Below are 17,389 nucleotides of genomic sequence, written 5' to 3'. Positions count from 1 at the left end.
GTGAGGAAAAGTCCCCGATGCGAGCAACGCTCATTTACTAAACCTGCATCCAATTAGGCTCTTGCTTTCATTGTCTAACTTGCACTAAACGGATAATAGCTAATTGCTGATTGGTCGCTGGGGTTTAAAGCCAAATTTTATTATAATCCTTAAAGCGAGAGGTATTCAAGGCACACAATGGGCTTCAGTTGAATTCCACGTATCTTGCACCCATGTCCAAGTGCTGGGAGAGGTGGGTCAGGGGGTTGATGTTTAAGCCCAGTACAGTATGGACGTGGAGGTGCAAGTTCGATTTTGACTTAGCCACATCTTCGAGATATGTCTTGTAAAAGGGGTGTATTTTTATGAGACATGAGGTCTGGTGCAAGTTTATGTGTTGATGATGGCTGCATTTTTGTGTTGGATGTCACAAGAACTTATCACAACTGAAGATATCTCAGACAGTGGAGTGACTACCATTGGTGCAGCAAGTGGGGTGCACCAGGGCCCATGGAGACAATGGGGCCCGCTGCACGGGGAACTAGCGAGCTGTGGGCCCCATTTCCCTCCTCCCTGCTTCCCTGCAGCAGGGCCTACAGCCAGGGGCGGACCTGGATTTTTTTTTAGGGGGGGTGATTTGCGCACCGCGCCTTTTTTTCCTAATAGAAGCAATCGGCTTCCAGCGGCGACTCACTATACTGGTGTTCAGGGCGGCTGATTGGGTTAAAAGGATTCTCTGCCTGTCTGTCAGCTGCTGGGAACATCAGTATAGTGAGCTGCCACTGCTGCTGGGTGGGGCGATTGCCCTGATTGCCCCCCCCCTGGATCCGCCACCGCCCACAGCTCGCTAGTTTCGCCTCTGATCTCAGATAAATTAGTAATCGCAAGGAAGATATCTTCCTACACACATCAGGCTTCTTGCCAGCAATCCCCCGGATTTAGTGAATTTGGTGCACAAGAAGTCTGAAGTGAACCATTTGTGAGTCATTTCATGGAATGAAGGCATGACCTCTGACCCCCTGGCAGTTAAGTCCCCGTTCTAGTTAGCTGTCTCCTCTTAATTGAACTGAGCTGTTGGAATACCTCCGCTGACAGCAGGGAGAGCTGCCAGCTACAGTGTCTCCACACTGAACCTCTTCTAAGGTTTTCGGATGCTAGGACGGGAGGTGTTTAGCGCTTGTGGCTGTGAATCCTGTCCAGTGCAGCCTTCACTATAGGAGCCAGTCTGAGAACTCTGAATCTGCTGCTCAGCCCCTCTCCCCAAAGAGTGGTGTCAGACAGGCACTTTACACTCCATGATAAAAGTGCTGCGTCTTATCAGTTCAAGATGAAATCCTTCATCAATATGAGTAATACAGAGAGGATGTCACACATGCAATTTGTGTAACGCCAACAGCAGCACTTTAGACTTAGTGTCCGAAGAACCCAATAGAAATGCTCTTCAATTGAAGTCAATTATATTTGCGTATTCCCGTCACACAAGGTGTGCTAAGTGTGCACTACAAACTGTGAGCTGTAATAACACCCCTCTCTTCCAGCAGCTAGAAAAATACTAGAACAATTTAAATGTGAAACGCATCTGTAGGATACTACATAAAAATGGACAATCCCTTTAAAGTTTCACATTTAGTTCAATTTAAATTTTGTTTAGTTTGCACACTCGACATAGCGGATTGTTACGCCCAGTTGAAATGGTCAATTTTTTTCTCTGACTAGTGATTGATTATATTGTATACAGATCACAATGATGGAGTTATTTTGTAGGAACTTATAATATCAGTATATTGCTATTGGTGTAAATATTATATAGCTTATACTGTAGGTACGGTAAGGCCATTGCATTGAACAACTTTATTTCCAAATAATAAAAATGAATTACAAGATGTGGGTCTCTCAACCCTTGCACCTGACTCCATGGGCTAGATTTACTAAACTGCGGTTTTGAAAAAGGTGGAGATGTTGCCTATAGCAACCAATCAGATTCTAGCTGTCATTTATTTAGTGCAATCTACAAAATGACAGCTAGAATCTGATTGGTTGCATCTTTTGTGTCAAATTATCTGCGGCTTGTGGTGGCCAACAGTGGCTGAAAAGAGTAATTCTGGTATAATCTGAACAAGCGCTACGTCATTGTTATAGCTACCTAAGTGTTTAGCCGCAAAAAGTGAAAATTTTGTGACTACTGTAATCCCTTTGCACATTATAGGTCTGCATGCATAACAACAATTTGTATCGTGTTGGAAGCCTTTGGCAAGATGGCTGCCAGACCTGCAGGTGTACAGACATGGTGGACTCCGTCACAGACCTTCGTATAGCTCAGTGTGCGAAAAAGCCGTGTAACGAAAACTGCGGTCCTGTAAGTACATAGAAGTATTCACAGAGTATTGTCATTTATTGCGCTGCTGGTACTTTCAGATTCCCGTGTTTATCTAGATACAAGTAAATATACCATATAAAATAATATACATAGATACATATTCATACACAATTTTTAATTTGTTCAAATAGAATGTTAGGGTCCAGGTATAAGACATATTTTGCAGTGATGGACAATAAATGAATTCCATACAGTTAGAGCAAAGAGGTTTCCATGGCAATGGAATGCAGATATTAAAACACAAAGCTCCTATATAGATGGATGCAGGTCTGTTATTTTTTTTGGTATAAGATACACATTACCTGCATAGGTTCAGGTGAAATGTATCCTACTTTAAAAAGTAGATTTGGAGAAACCATATTTATTATTTCAACCTTAGTCTGAAACAGTATTAAAAAATGTCCATATGACAAACCCTAACCCTACTATTATACTATGTATTAGTAAAAAAACTTCTGGTCGTAAAAATTGTCTATAAAACTGTCAGAGAAAAAACAGTGGGTCATCATACCTCCCAACATTGAGGTTTAAAAGCCCAAACTTGCCCCTCAACTTGACTGCAATGTCCAGGTGTTATGTGTTCTATTAATCAGTATGAAACCGTGACAAAATAAGCCACTCCCCCGCTTCGCACAAACCCACCCACAAATGGGTTACGTTTTGGTTAAGCCCTACCTCTTTAGCGGCCTTTGATTTGGGATGTCATGCCAAACTCAGGACAGTTGGGAGGTATGGGTTATAACTGGCCAAAGAGTGTGACCCAAACTAGGATATGAACCAATCGTGTGATGCTACCATACAATCTTGGGACGCCAACTTTGGCCCCTCTCAAGTCCCCCAGCCAGTCGCAATGAATAGTTTGTGACACCCAGGGATTTCCTTACCCTTTAAGAGCTGGTGATCCTGGATTGTGTGGGTCATTGTGGATCATTACATCGGTAATTTTTTTTAAATTAAGAATCTGTTGCCTAGTTATTTAATGCATGGACATCGCGGTCAAGCTCATTGGCAAGATTGGGCTTTTTTAAAAAAAAAAATTAATAGCTACAGGTCCTTCTGCCAATTAGATTTCTTAATACAATCCAGTCTTCAGTAGACTGTGGTGGTCAAATTTTATAAATTGTCTGAGACATAGATCACTTCACATTCACCACCTTATTAAAAAAAAAAAAATAAGTACAGAGTCTGCATCCAATCACTACGTGACACTTTCTAAAATTCAAATCAGGTCAGTCAGGGCTAAGTGTGACTTTTAGGAAAAATGGTTTCCATTAAGAAGCAAACGATGTGCCAGGGTAGCGGCTCGCTGTAGTGAAGGCACCAGTCTTAACATGTATAAACAGTGATAGTTCTGCCTGATTGATTTTGCAGCACGGTTCCGAGAAATCCACCACGTTTTTTTTTCATGCTCAGAGCTCACCAGAATAGCTTAGAGTAAGCTTCGCTTTTCGTTTATAATATATTCCGAGCCACTTCTACGCTCAGAAGTGTGTTGACTTTACAGAGAATGTTTGGGAATATCTATGAGGAACAATGAGTGCTCTGTCTTTTAGGACCTCTCATTCATAAGCGCTTTAAAGTTTTCCTCCGTTCCGACACGTTATAATTGAAAAAGCAGGGCGAGAGTTTGAAGACTGGGCAAGGTACTCGCTCTGTGCCTTCGCACGTCTCCTTGGGTGGTCAGGGGTGAGACTTATATGCCTTACGGTACCTTGCGGGCCCCAGCAAAGCCGTGTTGTTGTTTTGTGCGAGATAATTTACTGTGCTGTCAGTAGAAAACCAGTGTTGACCCTTGATGGAATTTTATTAGAAACCGGCTTTGTTTGCCAAGGCTACGATGTGAATTTTTCATACATTCTGAGATGGATAAAATAGACTCTTATGGGACTGCATGGTCAGGAATCATTGACAATGATGCATTTGTTATAAAATAAGTCGTAGATCAGTGTTGTTTAACCTTCAGGTTGGGCTGTAATATTTTTATATTTACATACAGTTATTTGGATAAAAACAGGGTATAGTGAGGAGATCTTAGACTGACCTGGAAGGGATGCACATGCAAAATCCTAAAAGTATTTAACCACTTTTAAACTAAACCATTATGTTGTAGTGGTCCGGACAGATTCACAATACAGGTTTTCTTTAAAATCCTCCAACTAGTAAAATCTTTTAGGAACAGCTCTCAATACTGTTCACTCTTATACTGGCATCTTAAAAGACAACGGATTTCTCTTACTAGATGCCATGGACAGAAGTACACATACACCAATCATTAGTTAGGCCTCTAACAATGGCCCATCCATTTGTCTTATTTCTCTAATCCTGACCGGTAAAATGAAGAACCATTTTTGCAGCAAATTAGACGCATCTGAGCCAGGTCATCTTGAATCCATCTACTTGTCCTCCCGACGTTACTTCCCACATTGTGTTGTTACTAAGACTCTCTTATTGAATCTAGTCCATGTTATTCAGCCTCACTTGCTACAGTCACATTCGATACATTGGTCTTTAATATGAAGCTTATTGGACAACGTCTTACACCAATCACATCGGTTCTTCGCTTCCAAACTCTTTTTTTTTGCCTTTTAATTTATCGTTTTCCAATTAGATACATAGTTTTCATTCTTGTTTTCTTCTACCATTTGTAATATCCATGTTTCCTCGTTTTTTGCCCTTTTAATTTCAGCTCATTTAATGATATTGGTGGGGACATGGTTTCCTAGTTGTACTTCAGCTAACATAAGGCTGGGTACACACTACAGTGTTTTCAGCCGATTATCAGGCCAATCAAACGATAAGTGGTGTGAGGAGGTGTGCGTGGGGACGTGTGGGGAGGTGTTAGGTCCGTTCCGCCCGATATCGAATTAGTGTGTTCGCTGCAACGATGAATGTTTATCGTTCCAAAGCTCATCGTATCGTTTCATTTGATTTTTAAACCAGACTAAAAATCTCACTCCACAATGGAACGATGTCGTTCCAATTCTGCAGTGTGTATGCGCTCAGCACCAGCAGCGTCCATAGATCACTATGCAGTATGCAGAGTCACCATCTTTTCAGCAGATGGTAATGACAGGTGAAGAGCACAGATCTGAAGGTAAATCGTGTAAAACGTGTGTAGCGTGTACACCTGAATCGGCATGCTGATCGGGACTTTTTGTGCATTGTGTACCCAGCCTAACTCTCTCTAGGATTCTGTTCATCTTTCTTCGTTTCCTCATTGGTCATTGAACATCTTACTTACTAGGGGCCTGATTCATTAAGAATCTTAACTTGAGAAACTTCTTATTTCAGTCTCCTGGACAAAACCATGTTACAATGCAAGGGGTGCAAATTAGTATTCTGTTTTGCACATAAGTTAAATACTGACTGTTTTGTCATGTAGCACACAAATACTTGATAGCTTATTTGTACACTGAAATTTAATGTTGATATTTGTGTGCTACATGAAAAAACAGTCAGTATTTAACTTATGTGCAAAACAGAATACTAATTTGCACCCCTTGCATTGTAACATGGTTTTGTCCAGGAAACTGAAATAAGAAGTTTCTCAGGTTAAGATCCTTAATGAATCAGACCCTAGTTTATCATTTTTGGAACATTCTGTTCCCCAGTTCTCATTCTACTTGAGCAGACAGTCTCCAGTATCGTCTGCGACAATTAGTCCTCCTTTCATTTCCATAAATTTTCTAAGAATCTTCCCCGACTTAATTTTAAGAACATACATTTCCAGATAAGTGATAACTATCTAACTATCCTTAGTTACCTTCTGGACATCTAATTAATTAATCATGTACTTCGTAGATGTTAAAACGAAGACCCAACAGCCAAGCATTCACTAGTAGCTAGTACAGTGTTGGCTAACCTGTGACACTCCAGGTGTTGTGAAACTACAAGTCCCAGCATGCTTTGCCAATATATAGCAGCTAATTGCTGGAAGGGTATGCTGGGACTTGCAGTTTCACAACACCTGGAGTGTCTCAGGTTAGCCAACGCTGAGCTAGTTCATGTTGCATACATAGGGTGCGTTCTCTGTAACATTAGTTCTAGACTCCGGTGATGGGTAAATAGTCAATTATTATGATAGCCTCGGACTAGCTGACTATTCTGAATAAGGCATGTGCTCACATTCTGTCCTTTGAGATGCCCCTAGAGATCTGATTATAGAATGAGTGAATACTTCAGGAAGGATGGGGCAAACCATTATATAACCAGCAATACCCAGCTGCCGTGTTACATTGTGTACAGTACACCTACATATGGGCTTAGGATGACTCATAGCTTTTCCTATTATCAGTCTAACCTTCATTTTAATTACAGTTAAGCAGTTCAACAAACACCTGGTCCCCTATAAAGTGAAAAACTTGATTTTTGTTTGTCATCCATTAGAGTAAAAAAAACAGTCAGATAATCCTAAGGGGTAGGATGTGCATTGATCATTTTATGTTGTCTCGTTTGTGGGGAACAAGACGTTTAACATAAAAATAAATGGTGCTTTTTAACTGGAAAATAATTGTGTTCTCTCAGTATATTTACAATTCATTTCTCTTCATGACATTGACTTCTGCAACTGGTTCTATGTGAAATGATATCGGCTTGATGTTTGTTTTTTTTAATAAACTAATGAAATAGAAAAGAGAAACCGGTCTGTGTGGTCCAAAAATCTTTCATTCTAATTGACAGAGCATTGATTAGCCAAAAAACAACTTTTTGTTTGCATTTTTTTCTTAATTCCTTCTATTTTACATTTACAGAATTTGGTTTATTTATATCGTCATATTTTTACAGTATCATTTCATAAGTATTTCAGAAGTTGCTGTGGATATACATTTAGGGCCATTTAGAGTCATTAAGCAGAACGAGGCATAAAAAAGGAGTAACTTTGCTCCTGAGCAAAACCATGTTGCATTAAAGGGGGAGGTAAATTTAAAATGTGAGGACAGAGGTATAGCTGGGATAAAGCATGTCCTAGATCAACTTTACATTTCAGTGCAAAAATAAAGGTATTAAGGATTTGTGTGCTAGATGGAAAAGCAGCCAGTATTTAACTTATGTGCAAAATATTAAACTAATTTGCACCCCTTGCATTGTAACATGGTTTGTCCAGGAGAAGATTTGCTCCTTTTTTTTGTTTTGTTCTCCTTAAAGACTCAAGCCCTTAGAGTTCTTTGCCAGCCAAAGGTGAAGGCAAGCAGGAGTGGTTGGTACTTTAATTCCCAAAACTTCTGGAGAGCCGCAGCATGTTTGCTAGTAGATATCTTGCAAGGCATGCTGGGACATGTAGTTTCACAACACCTGGAGAGCCACAGGTTGGCCAGGCCTGTTTAGGGTCTTCTTAATGCACGAGTGCTATTTTTTATTTCATTTTGTTTTGTACTTTATTTTAAGCACAATTATGACCCATTATATAGTTCAAAGAGCCAACAACATGTTAGTCTACGATGCAGCACATATTTGTATATATCTTGGTTATTTTTACATCTTTCACAGTTTTGGATTTTTGCACCAGTTCCCATACCCGGTTTAACCATTAGGCAACCTAAGCTCTTGTCTATGGCCCAATGAGTATGTAGGGTCCCGGATTATTCTAAGCCAATTTATGTCTGTTACCACATGGACAATGTCCAGTCCCTAAAGGGTATATTATGAACATAACAATAAAATAAATATAAAAACATCTAGGTATATTTGTTTAATAAATTGCATTGCAAAATATAATTTTATTTAATTTTGAATAAAAAAAATATAGTATGCCTTTCGAAGCAAAATAAAGCAAAATATTTGTGTGTCATATATGTGTTTTAACACTAATTTCCATTGTAGGCCTTCAAATATGTGATAAAAGATAATGAATGCTGTGGAACCTGTAAACGAGCCGTGTGCGAGCAAGAAATTATCTATAAAGGCAAAAGAGGAGACTTTGATGGCTCTGAGGACAAGACTCGCTGGTATACCGTAAGTGAAAACAGAGGTTCACAAAGGGACAGTCATACATTGAGAAATAATTTCAGGGAGATTGTGCTGGAGTGCGGTGGCCATTTTCTTGTAGCACAACTCCTCCTGGTAATGGAGTGTGTTACAAGTTTTAGCACTTGTTGACTACAAGATAATGGCCGCCTTTCTCCAACAAGAGGAGGTGAGCTACAAGGAAAGGGCCAGCACTCTCCCCAGCTTCTACGGCCCGGCTTCAAGAACATTGACAGAATATTAGAATTGGTTTAATATTATAAGCTGTAGACATTTTGCTTAATTGTCTATCGTTACGAAAATAACATACTGTATTTGCAACAGAATATTAAGTCTAATTTTTAAAAATACCTTATCACCTGAATTTAACACAAAACTGTCCAGAGACGGCTGAGCAATGTTGATTTCCTGCAGAGATACTAACTCAGACTGGCAAAGGTTACGTTACCACTTTACTGGGCCAGTCTTTGCTCACACATAAGCAGTGGAACTGGAAGCCAACACTAAAATAACTAGAGATGGGCGGGTCCGGTTCTCCGAGAACCGAACCCACCCGAACTTTGGGTATCCGAGTACCGAGCTGAGCAGCTCGGTACTCTCCCGCCAATTCCGAATCCAAATCGAGGCCGAACGTCATTGTGACGTCGTCGGATCTCGGGACTCGGTTCTCGCGATACTTCAACTTTATAAATACACGCCTCCACAGCAATCCATCGCCATTTGACAGAGGGAGAGAGCAGGGTGTAGTCATAGGCTAATTAGAGCAGGGACAGAGAAAGAATACAATATTGTTCTTGCAATTGCTCTAACCAAAATCGCTAGTGCAGAGAGGAGGATAGAGGTTTATTATTTTTTCTTCATATTTGGCACTCCCCAGCGCTTTTGGGTTGTCCCCCATAATTGTGCATTAATATTTCTGGCTGTCAAAAGTCATATCTGTCAGCAGTATCTACTCAATAAATGTTAGCACTCCTCAGTGTTTTTGGGGTGTCCTCTCTAATTGTGCATTAATATTTCTGGCTGTCAAAAGTCATATCTGTCAGCAGTATCTACTCAATAATTTTAAGCACTCCTCAGTGTTTTTGGGGTGTCCTCTCTAATTGTGCATTAATATTTCTGGCTGTCAAAAGTCATATCTGTCAGCAGTATCTACTCAATAAATGTTAGCACTCCTCAGTGTTTTTGGGGTGTCCTCTCTAATTGTGCATTAATATTTCTGGCTGTCAAAAGTCATATCTGTCAGCAGTATCTACTCAATAATTTTAAGCACTCCTCAGTGTTTTTGGGGTGTCCTCTCTAATTGTGCATTAATATTTCTGGCTGTCAAAAGTCATATCTGTCAGCAGTATCTACTCAATAAATGTTAGCACTCCTCAGTGTTTTTGGGGTGTCCTCTCTAATTGTGCATTAATATTTCTGGCTGTCAAAAGTCATATCTGTCAGCAGTATCTACGCAATGGATTCAAAGCAGTCCACATATGATCTAAATGAGCAACCAGGTTCTGTCACCAGTCCTGATGTTAGTGTTCCCAGTACGTCATCTGGCCAAGGCGATGTCAAACAACAGAGTGTTTTCAAATTAGTGCAAAAAACAAAAACCAAAAAAAAATTTACTGTATTGAAGCGAAAAAGAAGTGTAACTGAGCAAAAGTTAAGTGACGATAAAAAAAAAATTGCAAGCATGCCATTCTACACACGCAGTGGCAAAGAGAGAATGAGGCCTTCACCTTTGGCTATTAGTGGCAGATCCCAAAAAGTTACCCAGCCTACAATTGGTGCACAACTACTGTTACGCGTCAAAGCTGAGCTGCAAGATACCAGTGAGGCATTACAGGAGAATATTTGCTCTGATTCACAAATGACAACAATCCCTGTGGAGAGTCCATCCAACAGTGGGATGTCTAATCGTGAGCATTCTGCTGATGTGTGCCTTAATAGCCCGAGTGTAGCCGGTGATACCCAAATTGAGGATGCCACTTTGGAATTAGAAGAGGATGAGGGGGAGATTTGTGTAGGCGACGAGGGCGCTAATGATGATGTTGATGATTATGATGCAGACAGATACCAAATTGCCTTTCTCAATTTCTATTTATATTCTAGATTATATAACGGCTGAATAGTTTTCTATTTTACTCCTAGTGGAGAGAGGATCTGATGCAGACAGATACCAAACTGCCTTTGTCCATTTCAATTTATATTGTACAGTCTATAATGGCTGAATTTTTTAGTATTTTATACAAGTGGAGGGGGGGCTAGAGAGACAGAAACCAAACTGGCTTTCTCCATGTCAATTAATATTGTACAGTCTATAATGGCTGAATTTTTTGGTATTTTATACAAGTGGAGGGGGGCCTAGAGAGACAGAGTGACCCCAAACTGTCTTTCTCCATGTCAATTAATATTGTACAGTCTATAATGGCTGAATTTTTTAGTATTTTATACAAGTGGAGGGGGGACTAGAGAGACAGAAACCAAACTGGCTTTCTCCATGTCAATTAATATTGTACAGTCTATAATGGCTGAATTTTTTGCTATTTTATACAAGTGGAGGGGGGCCTTGAGAGACAGAAAGCAAACTGGCTTTTTCCATTTCTTTACATATTTAACTATAAGTGTAGGGTGTAATATACATTCAAAGACGATGGCTGCATTGCCAATATGCATAGATGGAGAGGAAGACAATCTGTTTTGTGTGTAGAATAGGCCTACCAACGAAGAATTAAACTGTTTTTTTGGATGATTTATTACCTCAACAATTAGATTACTTGTCTCTAAAACAGTTGGAGCACTAAATTGGGTTAATTTAGGCCCAAAAACATGGATTTTCCCAAAAAATAGCAAAACAAAACCAAACAAAACCAAAACCAAAACCAAAACACGCAATGGCGGTTTTGCAAAACCAAAACCAAAACCAAAACACGACGGTAATCCAGATCCAAAACCGAATCCAAAACCAAAACACGGGGGTCAGTGACCATCTCTAAAAATAACCCTCTCCATGTATTGGGGCAAGAGAGATGATAGAGAAAACACCTGTTGGTGCATATGCTCCCTCGTCTCAGCAACAGCCCCTTACATACTGTATGTAGGTCATATAGCACTAAACAGCCCCTTATATACTATATGTAGGTCATATAGCACTAAACAGTCCCTTACATACTGTATGTAGGTCACATAGCACTAAACAGTCCCTTACATACTGTATGTAGGTCATATAGCACTAAACAGCCCCTTATATACTATATGTAGGTTATATAGCACTAAACAGTCCCTTACATACTGTATGTAGGTCATATAGCACTAAACAGTCCCTTACATACTGTATGTAGGTCATATAGCACTAAACAGCCCCTTATATACTATATGTAGGTCATATAGCACTAAACAGCCCCTTATATACTATATGTAGGTCATATAGCACTAAACAGTCCCTTACATACTCTATGTAGGTTATATAGCACTAAACAGTCCTTTATATACTGTATGTAGGTCATATAGGAATAAACAGTCCCTTATATACTGTATGTAGGTCTAATAGGAATAAATAGCCCCTTACATACTCTATGTAGGTTATATAGCACTAAACAGTCCCTTACATACTCTATGTAGGTTATATAGCACTAAACAGTCCTTTATATACTGTATGTAGGTCATATAGCACTAAACAGTCCCTTATATACTGTATGTAGGTTATATAGGAATAAACAGCCCCTTATATACTGTATGTAGGTCATATAGCACTAAACAGCCCCTTATATACTATATGTAGGTCATATAGCACTAAACAGCCCCTTATATACTATATGTAGGTCATATAGCACTAAACAGTCCCTTACATACTCTATGTAGGTTATATAGCACTAAACAGTCCTTTATATACTGTATGTAGGTCATATAGCACTAAACAGTCCCTTATATACTGTATGTAGGTCATATAGGAATAAACAGCCCCTTATATACTGTATGTAGGTCATATAGCACTAAACAGTCCCTTATATACTGTATGTAGGTCATATAGGAATAAACAGCCCCTTACATACTCTATGTAGGTTATATAGCACTAAACAGCCTCTTACACAAATATAGCACTATGTTAACATTTCATACATACATAATCTTTGTGTCATTGCAGGTCGGTGCGAGTTGGCCATCTCCTGACAACCCCTGTGTTACTAATGAATGCACCCAAGTGAATGGAGAAGTCTTTACAGTGCAGAAAAATGTGTCCTGCATTGATATAGAACTCCAGAAATGTCCGCTTGGATTTGAGCTGAAATGTTATCCTGGATCAGAATGCTGCCGCAACTGCGAGTGTGGTAAGATTCTTTTCCTTGTGGCATATGTAGAACTTGCAAAAGGGTGGTCTTTAAAGTGTCAAATACAAAAGTACTCCTCACAAATGCTCCCAAGATTTAGAGTTGCTGCCTACACCCAAAAACATATCATCTACTTTAAACAGGGGTACAGGCACATGTAAATGAAAACAGTCTTGTGAACTATATGTAAATAATCATCAACATCACCAGCTATTTATATAGCGCCACTAATTCTGCAGCGCTGTACAGAGAACTCACTCACATCAGTCCCTGCCCCATTGGAGCTTACAGTCTAAATTCCCTAACACACAGAGAAAGAGACTAAGGTCAATTTGTTAGCAGCCACTTAACCTACCAGTATGTTTTTGGATTGTGGGAGGAAACCGGAGCACCTGGAGGAAACCCACGCAAACACGGGGAGAACATACAAACTCCACACAGATAAAACCATGAACTCATGACCCCAGTGCTGTGAGGCAGAAGTGCTAACTACTGAGCCACCGTTCTGCCCCGTAATGTTCAATATAGACAGATGCTATCCTTCCAGTATAGTACATTCAGTTGTCACCATGACGACCGGGACGTCACTTGCCCTTCCTACCCGGTTGTCACCAAGGCAGCGGCCGGACGCCTGTCAGGTAGAGCTGCGTCCCGGCGGTGTTGGAAGCCGGGCGCATGCGCAAAAAAGGACACAGCCTGGGGGCTAATTAAAGGCACTGATAGTTACAGGCATTAGCCTGCATCTGTGTTAATCTATCAGGGACCAGCCCTGATTGGTCTGGAGCCATATGGCTCATTAGTCTGCAGGGGTGCATGTAAGTTCTTATTGGGTCAGCTGTGTATTTAAGGCAATGAGGTCTGCTGCCTCATTGCCGGTTATAGCTTCTGTCTCAGTCTGCTGACCTGCTTGTTCCTGTTCCTGTATTCTGATACCGCTACTGATTTCCTGTGTATGACCTTTGGCTTTGAATTGGACTTCGCTTGTGTATCCTGTGACCCTGATCTCTGGCCTGTTTACCGTTTCTGCTATCTGCCTGTGACCCCTGACCTCAGCTTGTTTACCGATACCGTTGTCTGCTGCCGGCCCTTGACCTCTGCGTGGACCTCACTCCGCTTGCCTGGGTTCTCCCCAGCCGGTACACACTTCACGACCCTCTGTCAGTCTGCGGCCCAGTCTGTCCCCACCATCAGGGGCTCCAGTGAACACCTGATTGGCAGAGTAGATTCCGGGTTGTGTTGTGCCGGCTGGAGGGTTTCCTAACAGCACACAAATACTTGATAGCCTATTTGTACACTGAAAGTTGATATTTGTGTGCTACATGAAAAAACAGTCAGTATTTAACTTATGTGCAAAACAGAATACTAATTTGCTCCCCTTGCATTGTAACATGGTTTTGCCCAGGAGACTGAAATAAGAAGTTTCTTAAGTTAAGATCCTTAATGAATCAGGCCCTACGTTTTCAAAAGTCCAGATCATGTGGAAGCAAAATTTTAACAGGGATAGAAATATAATGTAGTATTTACTAACATAGACGAACACCTTCCAACCAAACCACTAAGGACCAGGGCTGTGAATAGAATCCTTTAACATCACACCTTGTGAGTCACCACTGTGCTCTACCACCCCCTTTGAAGTTACATTAAATCAGGTGAAGAGAAGCCTTTACCACCTGATCACATTAATAGTTTCTTGCTTCAGTTCCTCTGGTTTGAGTATAAAACTCCCCAGACCATAGAGGATAACTACAAGGACATCTCTCTCTGTGGAGCAGACAACACACAGTGTGAATCCTCCAGGATCGGAGGGATTGGTGTCCTCTTGGTTATCTTGTATGGTCTGGGGAGTTACAAGGAGCGAGCATATAATAAGAAAGGGTTATGTCCATTAAACTAAACAAATCTTTGCTTATTTCTTTTTCATTGATAATACGAATTGATCATATTAATTTATTTGTTTTATAGAGCGCATACCTGGTTGCATTCACGAAGGAACTATGATTGAGGTAAGATAACAGACTGATTTATAGTTAGATGATTGTTTGATTCCTGTGCCTAATTATGTCTGTAGAAAGACTCCATAGCCATCTTAGCCCCATTCATTTAAATAGCCCCACCCATTTAACTAGCCTCACCCATTAATTTTTTCATGGCCAAATGCACTACAGGAATAGTCCAACACACTTTTTCTCGCTGATAGCCCCATGAAGGCTGCCATCAGGGGGTTTCATAGGACACTGTATAGAGCCCGGGGAATGAGCTATAGGAGTGGGTTCTGTGCACTGTAGGTATATACTGCTAGGCTCCACACTCTTTGCTTTTTGTTAAGGAAAAGAGCCTTCATTCAGTATAGACAGCTCCCAAGACTGATGTATCAGAAAAACAGGGATCATGAGGCATGGGTATATAAAGCTACTATTCAGACCTAGCAGAGCAACCATTATAATTGGGAGTTCGCATACGCATACCAGCCAATGATAGCCACTAGATTTTTGGTCTGTGTTGTATAGCCACTAGATTTGGGGTCTGTGTTGTGTAGCCACTAGAAATTTGGGGTCTGTGTTGTGTAGCCACTAGAAATTTGGGGTCTGTGTTGTGTAGCCACTAGATTTGGGGTCTGTGTTGTATAGCCACTAGATTTGGGGTCTGTGTTGTATAGCCACTAGATTTGGGGTCTGTGTTGTGTAGCCACTAGAAATTTGGGGTCTGTGTTGTATAGCCACTAGATTTGGGGTCTGTGTTGTGTAGCCACTAGATTTGGGGTCTGTGTTGTATAGCCACTAGATTTGGGGTCTGTGTTGTATAGCCACTAGATTTGGGGTCTGTGTTGTATAGCCACTAGATTTGGGGTCTGCGTTGTATAGCCACTAGATTTGGGGTCTGTGTTGTGTAGCCACTAGAAATTTGGGGTCTGTGTTGTATAGCCACTAGATTTGGGGTCTGTGTTGTATAGCCACTAGATTTGGGGTTTGTGTTGTGTAGCCACTAGATTTGGGGTCTGCATTGTATAGCTACTAGATTTGGGGTCTGCGTTGTGTAGCCACTAGATTTGGAGTCTGCGTTGTATAGCTACTAGATTTGTGGTCTGCATTGTGTAGCCACTATATTTGGGGTCTGTGTTGTATAGGCATTAGATTTGGGCTCTGCGTTGTATAGCCACTAGATTTGGGGTCTGTGATGTATAGCCACTAGATTTGTGGTCTGCGTTGTGTAGCCACTAGATTTCGGGTCTGCTTTGTATAGCTACTAGAGATTTGGGGTCTGCATTGTATAGCCACTAGATTTGGTGTCTGTGTTGTATAGCTACTAGATTTGTGATCTGCGTTGTGTAGCCACTAGAGGTTCGGGGTCTGCAATGTACCAGAGATTTGGAGCCTTTATTATGTTACCACTAGAGATTTGGGGGTATATTTACTAAACTGCGGGTTTGAAAAAGTGGAAATGTTGCCTATAGCAACCAATCAGATTCTAGGGGGCAAATGTATCAAGCTGAGAGTTTTTTGGCGGGTTTAAAAAGCCAACCAGATTGTAGGGCCTGATTCATTAAGGATCTTAACTTATTTCAGTCTCCTGGACAAAACCATGTTACAATGCAAGGGGTGCAAAATAGTATTCTGTTTTGCACATAAGTTAAATACTGACCTTTTTCTCATGTAGCACACAAATATCAACTTTAAATTTCAGTGTACAAATAAGCTATGAAGTATTTGTGAGCTACATGAAAAAACAGTCAGTACTTAACTTAAGTGCAAAACAGAATACTAATTTGCACCCCTTGCATTGTAACATGGTTTTGTCCAAGAAACTAAAATAAGAAGTTTCTTAAGTTAAGATCCTTAATGAATCAGGCCCCTACTTATCATTTATTTAATACATTCTACAAAATGATAGCTAGAATCTGATTGGTTGCTATAGGCAACATCTCCACTTTTCAAACACGCTGTAAAACTCTCAGCTTGATACATTTACGCCTAGCTGTCATTTGTAGAATGTACTGAACAAATGATAGCTAGAATCTGATTGGTTGCTATAGGCAACAGCTCCACTTTTTTAAACCCGCAATTTAGTAAATATACCTCTTGGGGTCTGTTTTCTATAGCCACTAGATTTAGGGTCTGCGTTGTATAGCCATCAGAGATTTGGGGTCTGTGATGTATAGCCATCAGAGATTTGGGGTCTGTGATGTATAGCCATCAGAGATTTGGGGTCTGTGATGTATAGCCATCAGAGACTTGGATCTGTGATGTATAGCCATCAGAGATTTGGGGTCTGTGATGTATAGCCATCAGAGATTTGGATCTGTGATGTATAGCCATCAGAGATTTGGGGTCTGTAATGTATAGCCATCAGAGATTTGGGGTCTGTGATGTATAGCCATCAGAGACTTGGATCTGTGATGTATAGCCATCAGAGATTTGGGGTCTGTGATGTATAGCCATCAGAGATTTGGATCTGTGATGTATAGCCATCAGAGATTTGGGGTCTGCGATGTATAGCCATCAGAGATTTGGGGTCTGTGATGTATAGCCATCAGAGACTTGGATCTGTGATGTATAGCCATCAGAGATTTGGGGTCTGTGATGTATAGCCATCAGAGATTTGGGGTCTGTGATGTATAGCCATCAGAGATTTGGATCTGTGATGTATAGCCATCAGAGATTTGGGGTCTGTGATGTATAGCCATCAGAGATTTGGGGTCTGTGATGTATAGCCATCAGAGACTTGGATCTGTGATGTATAGCCATCAGAGATTTGG

The 17,389-nt window shown here is 40.7% G+C and overlaps 1 protein-coding gene across 1 annotated transcript in view; it reads left to right on the top strand.

Annotated features, from left to right (window-relative positions):
* VWF (von Willebrand factor) overlaps positions 1 to 17,389 on the top strand; it is a 154,245-nt gene that overhangs the window by 125,773 nt on the left and 11,083 nt on the right. Inside the window, exons 43-46 of the mRNA XM_075210225.1 lie at positions 2,186 to 2,335; positions 8,177 to 8,308; positions 12,453 to 12,636; positions 14,599 to 14,639. Of these exons, the coding sequence (XP_075066326.1) occupies positions 2,186 to 2,335; positions 8,177 to 8,308; positions 12,453 to 12,636; positions 14,599 to 14,639 (507 nt within the window). The remainder of the gene's footprint in view (positions 1 to 2,185; positions 2,336 to 8,176; positions 8,309 to 12,452; positions 12,637 to 14,598; positions 14,640 to 17,389) is intronic.

The sequence above is a fragment of the Mixophyes fleayi genome, chromosome 4 (assembly GCF_038048845.1).
Source record: "Mixophyes fleayi isolate aMixFle1 chromosome 4, aMixFle1.hap1, whole genome shotgun sequence".
Classification (NCBI taxonomy): domain Eukaryota; kingdom Metazoa; phylum Chordata; class Amphibia; order Anura; family Limnodynastidae; genus Mixophyes; species Mixophyes fleayi.
This window is presented reverse-complemented; position numbering and strand designations above follow the sequence as displayed.